At 42.9% G+C, this 13,347-nt stretch overlaps 1 protein-coding gene across 1 annotated transcript in view; it reads left to right on the top strand.

Annotated features, from left to right (window-relative positions):
* Positions 1-1,067: 1,067 nt before the first annotated feature.
* The window catches only part of Fnta (farnesyltransferase, CAAX box, alpha), an 18,668-nt gene continuing 6,388 nt past the window's right edge, over positions 1,068-13,347 (top strand). The window contains exons 1-6 of the mRNA XM_021169807.2: positions 1,068-1,292; positions 3,323-3,408; positions 5,709-5,823; positions 7,128-7,232; positions 9,587-9,713; positions 12,552-12,700. Of these exons, the coding sequence (XP_021025466.1) occupies positions 1,093-1,292; positions 3,323-3,408; positions 5,709-5,823; positions 7,128-7,232; positions 9,587-9,713; positions 12,552-12,700 (782 nt within the window). The 5' untranslated portion in view covers positions 1,068-1,092. The remainder of the gene's footprint in view (positions 1,293-3,322; positions 3,409-5,708; positions 5,824-7,127; positions 7,233-9,586; positions 9,714-12,551; positions 12,701-13,347) is intronic.

Here is a 13,347-nt window from a genome sequence, read left to right as displayed (position 1 = left end):
GTGCTGGGATTACAGGCATGTGCCACCACTGCCCAGCCAATAGTATCATTTCTAAATCCTGGGTTTGATCACTAGCACAGCTGCATTGAGAAACTCAGCACAGAAAAGTTGGTTTGACTGATAACACCTGTGGGCTATTAGTGTGGGGGAAACTTCTGCTAAGATCACATACCAATCTCTGTTGGGATCCCAAAAGTCCCTTTTCTACCCTATAAAACCTCCAAGGCCCATGACCATCCTTGGTTTGTTTGTTTGTTTGTTTGTTTTCTAATTAAAGGACAGTATGCTTATAAAGACATTAGTCTCTTTTATTCCCACTTTGCCTCAATCAGTCCTGATTTAAGAACCTTCCCTAGAATATATGGTGACCAGACACTATGGTCTTTGCACTGCTACGAATGAACCTGGTGCCTATTGCATAGTAAATATTTGTTAATTGAATATATCTATTCCCTATATATAGAAAGGAGTTCCCATTATGTATAACATATATGCGTATTACTCGCACAGATCCAAATTTAATTCCAAAGACACCCCCTGGATTAATAAAATGCTGCTATTTTATTATAGGATTATATAAACGCCTAGCACTGAAAAACATGTAAAGTGTGAAACCTTTTCAAGGTTAAAGTGGATGCCTGAGGGAGAAAAGAGGTGACTGGCTGTGCACCGTTTGCAATTATTCACACTCCTAAGATGGTCCAAAAGAAGGGGGCCGCTGGGGACTGAAGATGTAACTTGGTGGTAGAGCACATGCCTAGCATGTGCAAGTCTTCGGGTTCCATCCTGAGCGTTGAAAAAGAAACAAAAGCAAGGAAACAGAAAAGTTACTCAACAAAGGAAACAACAACTAATACCACTGCTTGCCAATTAGCACCTAAAGGCCTCTGAAAACCTGCGGTCGGTAAGGGGGGCCTGGAATCACAGCAGCGAGGACAGTAGGTATCCAGGTCAGGCCTCCAGGCCGGGCCCTCTACCCCCACGCCTCTATGGTAGAACCCGAGGAACCGGAAGTGGGCCCCGCCGGGGGGCGGGGCGGGCCGCGGAGGGGGCGGGGCCTCCACCACCACCTCTGCTGCGGACCAAGGCGAGATGGCGGCCACCGAGGGGGTCGGGGAATCTGCGGCAGGCGGCGAGCCGGGACAGCCGGAGCAGCCGCCGCCCCCGCCTCCGCCGCCGCCAGCACAGCAGCCGCAGGAAGAAGAGATGGCGGCTGAGGCCGGGGAAGCGGCGGCGTCCCCTATGGACGACGGGTTTCTGAGCCTGGACTCGCCCACCTATGTCTTGTACAGGTAACGCCCTCCCGCGGGCCGCGGCGCCGGAGGCCCGGGGCTGAGTGCGAGCGACGACGCCGCAGCTCGGCGGACGGGGGCGCCCTCTGAGTCCGCGCCGCGCAGCCCCGGGTGGCCGCAGGCTGCGGCGGCGCTCTTCTGTAGCTAGGGTGCGGTGACACTTCCGTGGTCCCGCAGTGCTGCCCTGCTGAGAGCCGTGCATCATCCGAAAGGCGCCCTTTTGACAGCTCGCCACGGGATAATGTCACTTAAGCGGCCAGATCTGCTCTTTACAAACGCTGTCGGGCCTTTGCGTGCCTTCTGCTGCCTGGAGAGAACTTTCCTGCCTTTCCTTCATCTTGGCCACTGTGCACATCCCTTCTGTCTTCCTTTCCATGCCCCCTAGTTCCTTGTCAAAAAGTACTTACTGTTTTCTGTAGTTCTACCTAAACCCTTTAGGTGACTCATTTGCCAGGCTTTCAGGAATGAGTGAAAGACATTATAGAGGTTTCTGCAGTTGGATGACTTGAGGTTGGTTGTGGGGTCCCATAGCTTCAGAACTCTCCTCTGATTTATGAATTATGTTCTTCGGATGGCTGATTTCCGAAGAACTAAATGACCGTGTTTGCCATGCCTCTCTCCAAACTATATATATATATATATATATATATATATATATATATATATATTAGCAGGTCATTCTTTTCCCCATATTCTTACATAAGGGATGCAATTTCAAGGTTAACTGTGTACCAGAAATGTCTGCTGTCAGTAACTGATTGGTATAGAGAAGAAAAGAATATAAGTCAAGGCTGGCCACACTGAGCAGTTCATGGAAGTCTCCAGAAGCGCCTGTTGTTGCAGTTATACTGTTGTTTTGAGACTGTTCCCTGGATTGTTAGCATGCGTACAGTATGCTATGCAGGTTTTAAGTACTCAAAGTAGCCTTCCAAAGTTGCCTGGTAACATTATCTTCGTCTTATAAGTGAAGAAACCTCCAGGCAGATTAGTGACTTCACACAGGAAGTTGTAAAGCTCATATTCAGGCTTAGGCAATTGTCAGAGTCCAGAGCCTTCTCTCACTCATGCTAGGCAGGCATCTCCACATGCCAGGCCCTCCCTCTGCCTGTTAGGAACCCTAACAGGCCTCCTCTCTAGTGACAATAACTCATAATGCTTCCTTGGATTTTGGGGGGAGTGTTGAAGTATCACATGTAGGACTTTGTGCCTGTGTTCTACCTCCTGAGATATATCCCTGTCCTAATTTGAGTTTAAAAGGTTAGTTCCTACTAAAGTGCATGTTTAAAAAAAAAAAAATACTAGCTCAGAATCTTACTAAATGAATGGCTGAGGCTAATTTTTAAGTTAAAACTTAGATACTTTCTAGAAGACCACATTTTGCCACACCATAAATTTGAAATTGTTGATTTATTAACTTTTATTTTTTTAAAAATAGGCATTTTCAGCCAGTTGGTGGTGGCGCATACCTTTAGTCCCAGCACTCGGGAGGCAGAGGCAGGTGGATCTTTTGTGAGTTCAAAACCAGCCTGGTCCACAGAGCAAGTTCCAAGGCTACACAGAGAAAACCTTGTTTTCGAAAAGCCAAAAAAAAAAAAAGTATTTTGCTGTATGTGTGTGTGTGCCTTGTGTATGTCTGTGTTCGTTTGCTCCACTACCCATGGAGTTCAGAAAATTTGGCATCAGATTCCCTAGAACTGGAATTATAATTTCAAATCTCTATGTGGGTGCTTTGAACTGAACTCTGGCTCTCTGTAAGAGCAACAAGTGCTTTTAACTACTGAGCCATGTCTTCAGCCCCTTATTCATTTATCTTAATTCAAAGATGTCTTCTGTTTTATTTTTAAAATGTTAATATGTGAAACAGTGGCAGAGGTTTGCATGGAAAAATCCAACCATTATATTAAGATCTCCATTTGATTGAATGATTATTACCAATTAAAAACAAACAGAAACAAAAAACAAAAAAGCACCAGAATTGTTTTTCTTCTAACATGTTTGCATATAATCATGGGGAACATGTCTGTTTTCAGGGACAGGGCAGAATGGGCTGATATAGACCCAGTGCCTCAGAATGACGGCCCTAACCCAGTGGTCCAGATCATCTACAGTGAAAAGTGTGAGTTTATGTTTATTAGGAAAATATCTGTACGTTGAACTTCTAACAAAGTTGAAATTTACAACCATATAATAAGAAAAGTGAGAGATTTTTGTTTAATAAGAACCTGAATTACTTTGCTGAGTTAATATCTTCTTTGTCATTTATTTGTCTTCATATTTTATTCAGGAGATGGAGATATTCAAAGCAATGAATGTTACATTATAATACATACTAGCTATTGTATCATTGTGCTTTTAATTTGCATTTAAAATATAACAGATGGATTACTGTTTTGTCTAGAATAAGCTTTAGTTGTTCAAGTACCAGCATTTTAAAATGTATTTTAGCTGTGTAGTGCACGCCTCGCCTCAGTTAAAATGTATGCAGTGATGTTTTCTTTAACAAAGTGGCCTTTTCTTACCGTGAATGTGAACTCTTCTGTAACTAGGAGGTCATACAGATGTTGATTGTCCTTCTCAGCAAGGGTAAATAGATGTAGAGTTATTTTTTGAATTTTATGTGTTTGTATGATTGCATGTGTAAATTTTTTACTCCCAGTTAATGCTTTGTTTTCTAAGATCATTTCTTTCTGCCAAAATCATTTATTGATTCATTTACTGATTATGAAGTCATGGTAACAAGTGTTTTTAAAGGAAGAACAATGGTATGCGGGTTGCCGTATATCAAATATGAAAATGTAGTACTGAACAGTTAATGTGTCCTAGTACAGAAAGAAGACGGGTTGTAAGCCTCTTAGATACTGAAAGTAGGCCTCAGTAGATATATATGGGCCTGAGTGTGTGACTAAAAAGTGTGTTGCCATGCTTCCTTCAAAGGCTTTGTTCTGTTGGCTATGGGTTTAGATAAAAGCATACTTATATCTTGTTGATATACCTCATACCTTAATGAACATAAAAATAAATTGATGTTCTAAAACAAAAATAAATAAGCCATATGCAAAATGTAAGCGAATAATCTTTGGGTAGGGCTGTAGCTCTGGTAGAGCACTTGCCTGCTATGTGCAGTGCCCCTGGATTTGATCCCCAGCAAAGCAACAAGCAGACTGAGTCTGGTCACAGGACATGATCACCCATCTCAGGGGAAAAAGATAAGCAAAGAGAATAATACTTAGTTCTTACTGTGATGAAGGCATTATGAGATAAGATGTAAAACAAAATACTCTATTAAGGAAAGTTTCAGAATATATAAATACATGAAAGTGTTTTCTGAAATATTTCCATGTAATATTTCTAGAAGAAATAGAAATACTTACACAGAAATGTTTACATCAGTAGTGACCAAGCATCAACCAAACCCAGGCCCTCAGTAGGAACAGGAAGTGCTCTTAACTGCTGAGCCACGTCTCCTGCCCTCGGAGAGCGGCTTCTGCTGCCTGGTCTGCACTCACCTTAGCAGATGGTATAAGGTGGGTGCCAGAGAGATGGCTGAGTAGCTAAGACCTGAGTTCATTCCTCAGTGCCTGCTCGCATGAGGCAGCTCTTAGCTCCCTGTAATTCTGGCCTCCACGGATACCTCAGTACACACAGTCACACATAGTGCAAATAAGTCACTTTTAAAAAGAAAGATGTTGGGAGCTAAGAGCACAGACTTGGAGTCTGACCGCCTACTGGATCTTTATCTATGAACACATTATTTAACCTCTGTGTAGTCAACACCCATAGAAAAATGTAAATGAGGACAGTAAAAGCAATTCCTGTAGGAATTGAGTAAATTTCTTACATATGTGCTAATACACTGTTTAGCTCATAGTTAATACCAGGAATAACGATTGTTAGACTATGCAGCAGTTTTTGAAACAGCAAAGTCAAAGAAAACACCTATATATCTCAAAGAGAAATAGATTAAAAATAAAACTTATAATCCCCATAACCATTCCTATTTAGATCTGTTACAGCATGAATTTTACATGAGACATTGGGAGGTTTAGTTTGACATTGACCTGTAATACATGTGGTAGACGTGCCTAGCTCATGTGTTATGTCTGTGACACAGCATTGTCTGAGTGGCACTCACCGTCCTTTGTATCTGCTGACATGGTACACAGTTGTAACCCTAGCACTTGGGAATCAAGATTAGGAGTTCAAAGCTAGCCTCAGTTACATAGCCTAGTACACGAGACACTGTTTCCACAAAGCTAATACCGTAGTAAAACACCCAGCCATCCAGGTATTTGACTGTACTTTTTGGTCTATAAATGGTACACATGCAAAGCCCACACAAATGTGTCGTGGGGTTTATACTGTGGTTCTAGTGTTAAACAGAAAGTGGCCCTCACATCCTGTGTGCTCTGTCTCCAGTTAGAGATGTTTATGATTACTTCCGAGCTGTCCTGCAGCGCGATGAGAGGAGTGAACGAGCCTTTAAGCTCACCCGAGACGCTATTGAGTTAAACGCGGCCAACTACACAGTGTGGTAAGTAGCAGTTGCTGCTGGCCGGCCTGTGCTTGAGTCCAAGTGACTGCTTTCTTAACTGTACTCTAATTTCCATCAAAATAATAATTCATATATTCGCCCTAGAGTCTGTTGAATGAAAACAACAGTCTCTGCGCCAGGGCTTTCTGTTACCAGAACCCCGTTCCCAGTTTCTTGAATTGACTTCTGTGTACCAGACAACACTGTGTTACTGTTGATTTCTGCATTGTCGACATAATTCTTGCTATGAAAGCTGCAGAGTCAGCTGTGCTTCTTTTTTACCACAAATGAGTCCTGCTTCCTGCTAGCCGTGTCTCACAGGATAGTTACATGTCCTTTACTAGAGAGTCTTTGGTTTTAATTTTTTTTAACTTATGTTTATTTGTGTCTGTGTGTACAATGCACATACATATCACAGCACCCTTTGGGGGTCGGTTCCTTCCGCAGTGTGGGTCTGAGGAACCGAACTCAGCCTTCAGGCTTGATGATGGCATGCCCTTTCCCCTCTAAGGCACTTCACCAGGCCCTGTTTTTGTTTTATAAAGCAGACTCTACTATAGCCCCGGTGGACCTTAAACTTAGTGGGTGGTAGAGGAAGACTGTGATGCCTCTGTACCCACTTCTTGGGAGCTGCTGTCACAGGCCTGTGCCTCTGCCCTGCAGCATCCACGCTGCACTGTTGCTGAGCTGGGCATAGGCAGCTGAGATTGCTGATGCTGTTTGGTTTACTTTACTACGTAATGGGAAGTCATTCGCTCCCAGGCTCTCTAACATGGAATTGTGTCACACCCCGGTATCTCTTCATCCCTTATCGATCCTCTGTCATTTACTCTTTTGATTTTTTGTTTTTAAATAAAAAACAAAGACACAAAAACCCCAAACAAAACCTCCAGATCTCACTATGCAGACCATGCTGCCCACAAACTCAAAGAGATCTTCCTGCTCCTGCTCCTTATATAGTGTATGTATGTAAACTGCATCCTATAGAAAAGGAACAGTTTTATTTTTCATTATAGAATGCAGAATATTACCTGAAAATAACATTTCAGTTACTCATCTTCCCATTCCTTAAGGCACAACAATTTACTTCTTCTGTCTGCCTCTGCTGTGGGCCTCTCTGTTTACATGAACTGCTCCATTCTTCCAGTTCTCGATGTCTGAATGAGGGTAGTTATATACCCTTGGAGAGTCAGTGCCAGCCTGGTGTCTGTATGTTGTATTCCTGTTTTGCAGCTTTGTGTGACATTCTTACTAGGCAGCTGTGTGAAGTAACTCGATGTTGGGTGTTTGGTGTTTTGCTGTAGGCATTTTCGGAGAGTTCTCTTAAGGTCGCTTCAAAAGGATCTACAAGAGGAAATGAACTACATCACTGCGATAATTGAGGAACAGCCCAAAAACTATCAAGTTTGGTAAGAGGAGCAAGAAGGAACTGTCACTGCTGTGGCATGGCACTGGGGGCTTGAGTGCTTTGCACTCACACTGTTACTGCCTCATAGGATTGTAAGTTTCGGTTTTTACAGCAGCAAGAGTAGATTGGGAAAAATCTAGTTTCTAGTCAGTATTAATAAGTAACTTTCTTATATTTGATACTTTATATTCATGTAACTAGAGTGTGTATTAGTCTTGTAGATACAGGGAAGCTAGTGACTTCTAAAGATAGAGCGACACCTTTCTTACTCTCTAGCCCTCCTTCTCTCTCTCCCTCCCTCCTCTCTCCACGTGGCCATGGCTGGCCTCTCTCTTTCTACCTTCTCTCCTTTCTCCCTGCCTTTCTACAATAAAGCTCTAAAAATGTAAAAAGAATAAAAAATAAAAATAAATTAATAATGACAGAGCAAGTAAAACCAGCTGTCTTCGTGGATCACTGTGAAAACATGGCAGCAGGCAGGGCTTTCATTGTGTAGCAGAGAGTGAGGGTTATAATGGAGAGATTTTGTGGTGGGAGAGCAGGGAACAGAAGCTGAAAAGGAGAAATGGGGGAAAGAAAGGACTAGAGCTGGCCTAGTGCGCATCACAGAGATGGTGGCCTGAGTAGCAGACCCCAGCTCTCCTCCTGTGTGCTATGTGGTGAGGGAGCCCTGGGCGCAAGAAATGAGAACAGCCTTCCTGTGGGGGAGGCTTCTGAAGCAAAGAAACGTGCTGAGCCATGCAGTCAGGGACACGCATAGGATTCCATCTGACCCCAGCTCAGGAGTCTTCAAGATACAGACAGGGTATGACCACAAACCTGCCTGTGGCCTTATGAACACTGATACAGATGTGGGCTGACCATAGTGCAATGATTCTCAGCCTGTGGGTTGTGACCCTTTGGGAGTCGAACAACGCTTTTACAGGGGTCACCTAAAACAATCAGAAATGTCAGGCATTGGCCTAATTCTTTATTACAGTAGCTAAATTAGTTTTTAAGTAGCAACAAAAATAACTTTATGGTTAAGGGCCACCACAACATGAGGAACTCTTAAAGAGTCCCAGTGTTAGGAAGGCTGAGAACCACTGCTGTAGACCCCTTCCTTAACACCCGCCCCGAGCGAGCCGACCGACCGAGCCGACCGACTGTGGCAGCTGCTGGGCAGAGCACTCAGCGGGGTTTCCTTGGGAATCGCCCCAGTGCCTGGCTTGGATTCTAATAGAACATGAGCCATGCAAACCCTGGCCCCTCACTAGCTGAGCTCTATTCATTCTCCCTGTGAAACTATGCTGTAAGCCATTCCTCTCTGAAAAGTCGGAAATCACAGAGCATCAGGAGACAACTGTGTTATTGTGTTATAAGAAGTCAGCTTCGTAAAACTTACCTAGAAACCTGCGGGGAAAAATGTTAGGGTTCAGTGACGTGGAAAGTTTTAACAGTAAATGTACAAGTCCGTCTTTGTAGGATTTTCTCACTGGTAGCATCTTGCCTTCCTCATATTATGTGACATGGATCTTTGGAATTTCCATCCCTGTGGTGTGGGTGCTTCCGGAGCATCCGAGTCTCCTGTCCGGGGGTGGCGCTCCTGCCCTTGAACACTGTTCACACAGCGTGCAGCACTCAGAGCACACAGCGTGCAGCTCACGGAGCAGAGGTCTCGCCAGCCTAGTCCCACTGTTAACACTGTGCTAGCCCACCCAGCCAGTGTTTGTTCCCTGGCCATGTGGGCATGGAGCCCAGCGCCTCACACATAGTAGGCAAATGCTCCGTCATCAGCTGACTACCAAGCCATGGTGAATTTTTTTAATTTTCAGTCTGTGTCAGGAAAATTGTGAAAATGGAACTCAGTATAAAACAGTATTTTTCTAACACAGAAACTGTCTTGTGACAGAATTGTAACTTGTCCTAGTTACATATTTTTTAGGGCAGAAGTAAATAAGTTCTGCTTACAAACTGGTAGAATGAAGAGTTGCTTGTCTGGTGACATTCTGAACATAGTTATGGTAACTGACTGGTCTTAATTAGAGACTCATTAGAGTGGGCACACTCGTATCACACCTATCTCTCATTCGTCCGTATACAGTGCTTCAGAATTGCTGAACAAAAGCCTAGGCTCTGAAAAGATTCCTGTAGTTGCAGGTCTGGTTTGAGAGACCTATGCCCTAGATACCTGGTTGTACACAATCTGTCACTGTGCCTCTCAACTCAGGGCTGCAACTTGCTGTCACTGCTAACTGTGATGGTAGCTTTGGGAATTAGGGGTGAGCTTGTATCTGCTGAGTCCCCTTTCACCTCACTCAGTGCAGCTGACGGTAGCTCGTATTAACCTGTGCTTTCTCTTTCCTCTTTGGGCAGGCACCACAGGCGAGTGTTAGTGGAATGGCTGAAAGATCCTTCTCAAGAGCTTGAGTTCATTGCCGACATTCTTAGTCAGGATGCCAAGAATTACCATGCCTGGCAGCATCGACAGTGGGTCATTCAGGTATGGCCTTTCTTAAAGATGATGCCCCACGTGACTAAACACCTGTGAATATGCGTGAGACTTGACATCCTGCTTGAGGTTGCCTTTTATAGTCACTTTGATATGATGGTGAATAGTTCCATGTTAAAGAAAAGTATTAGTAAATTTTAAAGAACTTTTAGATTAAGTTTATATCATATCTCTTTTTTGAGACAGGTTCTCACTATGTAGCCCTGGCTGGCCTGGAACTCAGTATATAGAACAGGCTGGCTCTCAACTCAGAGGTCTGCCTGCCTCTGCCTCCTGAGTCCTGGGATTGGAAGGAAGCATGTGCCCCCACACCATCAGAGTTAAAATATTATTTAAAAATTTAAATGTCTTCATATTTAACTAAAGGAGAATATATTTCAGTGTTGTATTTTTTTTTAATTATTTTAAAAAGTCATTTTGGGCTGGGCGTGGTGGTGCACTCCTTTAATCCCAGCACTTGGGAGGCAGAGGCAGGCGGATTTCTGAGTTCAAGGCCAGCCTGTTTCACAGAGTGAGTTCCAGGACAGCCAGGGCTACACAGAGAAACCCTGTCTCAAAAAACCAAAAAAAAAAAAAAAAAGTCATTTTGGGTAAACAGAATTTCATGTTGACCAAGTTTGCCTGCTGTGTAGCTCAATGTGATCTTGACTTTCTGACCTTTTTCGGCCTTTGCTTCCCAAGTGCTGAGGTTCCAGGGTTGCACCATTACTCTCGGGTTTTTGTGATGCTGGGGTTATACCCAGTGCCCTGTGCATATGAGGCAGTCTACCTGCTGAGCTACACCCCAGATTCTACTATTTTGTTTTTATTGGAAACTGTAATCATGGTAGTGTTTTACTTCTAATCCTAACACTCAGGAGGCAGACACAGGCCGATGTCTGAGTTGAGGCCAGGCTGGTCTACATAACAAATTCCAGGCCAGACAGGGTGATATAGTGTGACTACCAACAACAAAAGCAAACAGAAAATTGTAATAACATAAAACTATGTGTCACCCATGTCTGTCTACTAACACAGCAACTTAAATACAGTATTACCAGTGTCTTTGAAAAGCTGCTTTACAAAGTATGGTTTTTACTGAATTGTCAGAGGTTCTAAATGACAAAGGATTCCAAGAGACCCTTCAGTTATATTGTAGCTTTTAGGTTCCTATAACTAAAGTACTAAAGTTTCTCCATTTTTACATTCAGTATGAATGGTTTCATGTTTTCAACCCAATCTTTAGAAGGTAAGATTATTTTCAACTATAATAAGAGACAAGTGATTCCTGAAAACTGAAGAAAATCTGCACACTTTATATGCTTAATACAATCAAAGGACTAATATGTCCCTCAGGTGCCGTGCTGCATGCCTGGAATCCCAGCATGTGGTAGAGGGGCAGGAAGGTCAGAGATCAAGCCAGACTGAGTTACACAAGGCCCTGTCTCAAACAAGAAATGGGAAAAGAAAGAATGTCTTCAGTTTAAAAGTGGTACATACATATCCTTAAAATTGTGTAGGACGGGCTGGAGAGATGGCTCAGGAGTTAAGAGCACTTGCTTCTCTTGAAGAAGACCTGAGTTTGATTCCCAGCTCCAGCGTGGCCACTCACAACTGGAACTCCAGTCTCAGGAGATCTTATACCCTCTTCTGGTCTACACGCACAGGGTACACAGACATGCATGCATGCAAAACATTCATACACAAGAGATTAAAAATGAAGGAAAAAATACTTAAAGAATGTATGTAAGTCAGAGTTTCTCAGACAGTGGTGTTTGGGGGTGGCTGGCAGTGTTTGGGAGAGCTTGCTGTTGTGTGGCCACACGAACAGTCCTCACCCTCCACTGTCCATCAGTACAGACCTTTCCACCAAAATGTTCTCTTAGTTTGTTATTTTCACCATGACTTTAAAATCAGGGACCAGCTTAGAAATTTTTAATCTTGCTAGTGTCAAATAAGAAAAAATATATATTCACTTTTTCAAAATGCCCTAACCATAAATTAAAACTTGACATTTAAATACACGTTTGTATTGTTCAGTGTTTGTTTTAAAGTAATTTTATCATGCATTTACTTTCTAAAATTTTCTTGTTTTGTTTTTGAGACAAGGTTTCGATCTGTAGCCCAGGGCATCCCTGAACTCTTGGTCCTCCTTCCTCAGCCTCCTGAATGCTGGGATAGCTGATATGTGCTACCACTCCTGGCTGCATTTACACTTATGATGCTGCTCTGTATTTAATGTTACATATCAATACCAGATTTCATTAATTTGTGTGCCCGTAAAGTTATTCAGTCTTTTACCAGTGACTTTGATTTTTGTTTCTTTCCCTTCTAAATTTCCTTTGACTTCTGTTTGTCTAGTTTGTATCTTTGTGGGATCTATGCTCGCTCAATCAACCTCTCTCTCTCTCTCTCTCTCTCTCTCTCTCTCTCTCTCTCTCTCTTTCTTCTTCTTCTTCTTCTTCTGCTTCTTCTGCTTCTGCTTCTTCTGCTTCTTCTTCTTCTGCTGCTTCTTCTTCTGCTGCTTCTTCTGCTTCTTCTGCTTCTTCTGCTTCTTCTTCTGCTTCTTCTTCTTCTGCTTCTTCTGCTTCTTCTGCTTCTTCTGCTTCTTCTTCTGCTTCTTCTGCTTCTTCTTCTTCTGCTTCTTCTTCTTCTGCTTCTTCTTGAATTTCTAATCTTTCTCCATCTATTCCTGGACGCTGGGATCACTGGCTGCTTGTCACCATGATAACCCCTCTCTTCAGTTCTACCTTTTTAGTTTGCTGACATTTTGCTTGTTTGTTTGTTTTTGTTTTACAAATAATAGAGCATTTCTAACTTTTTTTTGTTCTTTTGGTTTTTTTTTTAAAGGAGTTTCGACTTTGGGATAATGAGCTGCAGTATGTAGACCAGCTTCTCAAAGAGGATGTGAGAAATAACTCTGTGTGGAACCAAAGACACTTCGTCATTTCTAACACCACTGGCTACAGTGACCGCGCTGTGTTAGAGAGAGAAGTCCAGTTAGTATCCCGCATTGTTCATTCCTTTATTAAAAGTGTGCATGCCTGTCATGTTTCGCACACTCAGATGCTGCAAAATCAATACTTTCCCAGGCCCCACAAACCTTCTCCAGGCCTTACAAACTCAAATGGGGCAGCTTTGGGAAAAACACATCAAGGATGAATTTGCATGTAATACATACAGTTCATCTGTGTGTTGCAGGCTCCTAAGTTTCTTAACGTATTGTTGATTCTAGAAATTGTACAGAAATTGATTTCATACTGCTCGTAAAGTTATTCAGTCTTTTTATTTTGGATCTATTCTCACTAAATTCTGTTGCATTTTAGATAGTAGTTCCTAAATGCCGAGTTATTCTTGTGAGGATTTTGGCTAGACAAGTGACTGACTGTAGGTGCCGAGTGACACTCCCAGCTTTAAACAGAGATGACTCTAGACACTGCCAGATGCATCTGTAGTGACAAAAATCTCTCTCTCTCTCTTTCACACACACACACACACACACTGGCAAGTGTTGCTGTATGTAAAACTGTAAGAACTGAAAGCCAGCTCTCCTCAACCCCTTTCTAATACAGGGTCTTGCTCTGTAGCCCAGGCTGGGCTAGAACTTGAGAGCTTTCTTCTTGAGTGCTAGGATTTTGAGCAAGCA

Source organism: Mus caroli, chromosome 8, assembly GCF_900094665.2.
Source record: "Mus caroli chromosome 8, CAROLI_EIJ_v1.1, whole genome shotgun sequence".
NCBI classification, from domain to species: Eukaryota; Metazoa; Chordata; class Mammalia; order Rodentia; family Muridae; genus Mus; species Mus caroli.
This window is presented reverse-complemented; position numbering and strand designations above follow the sequence as displayed.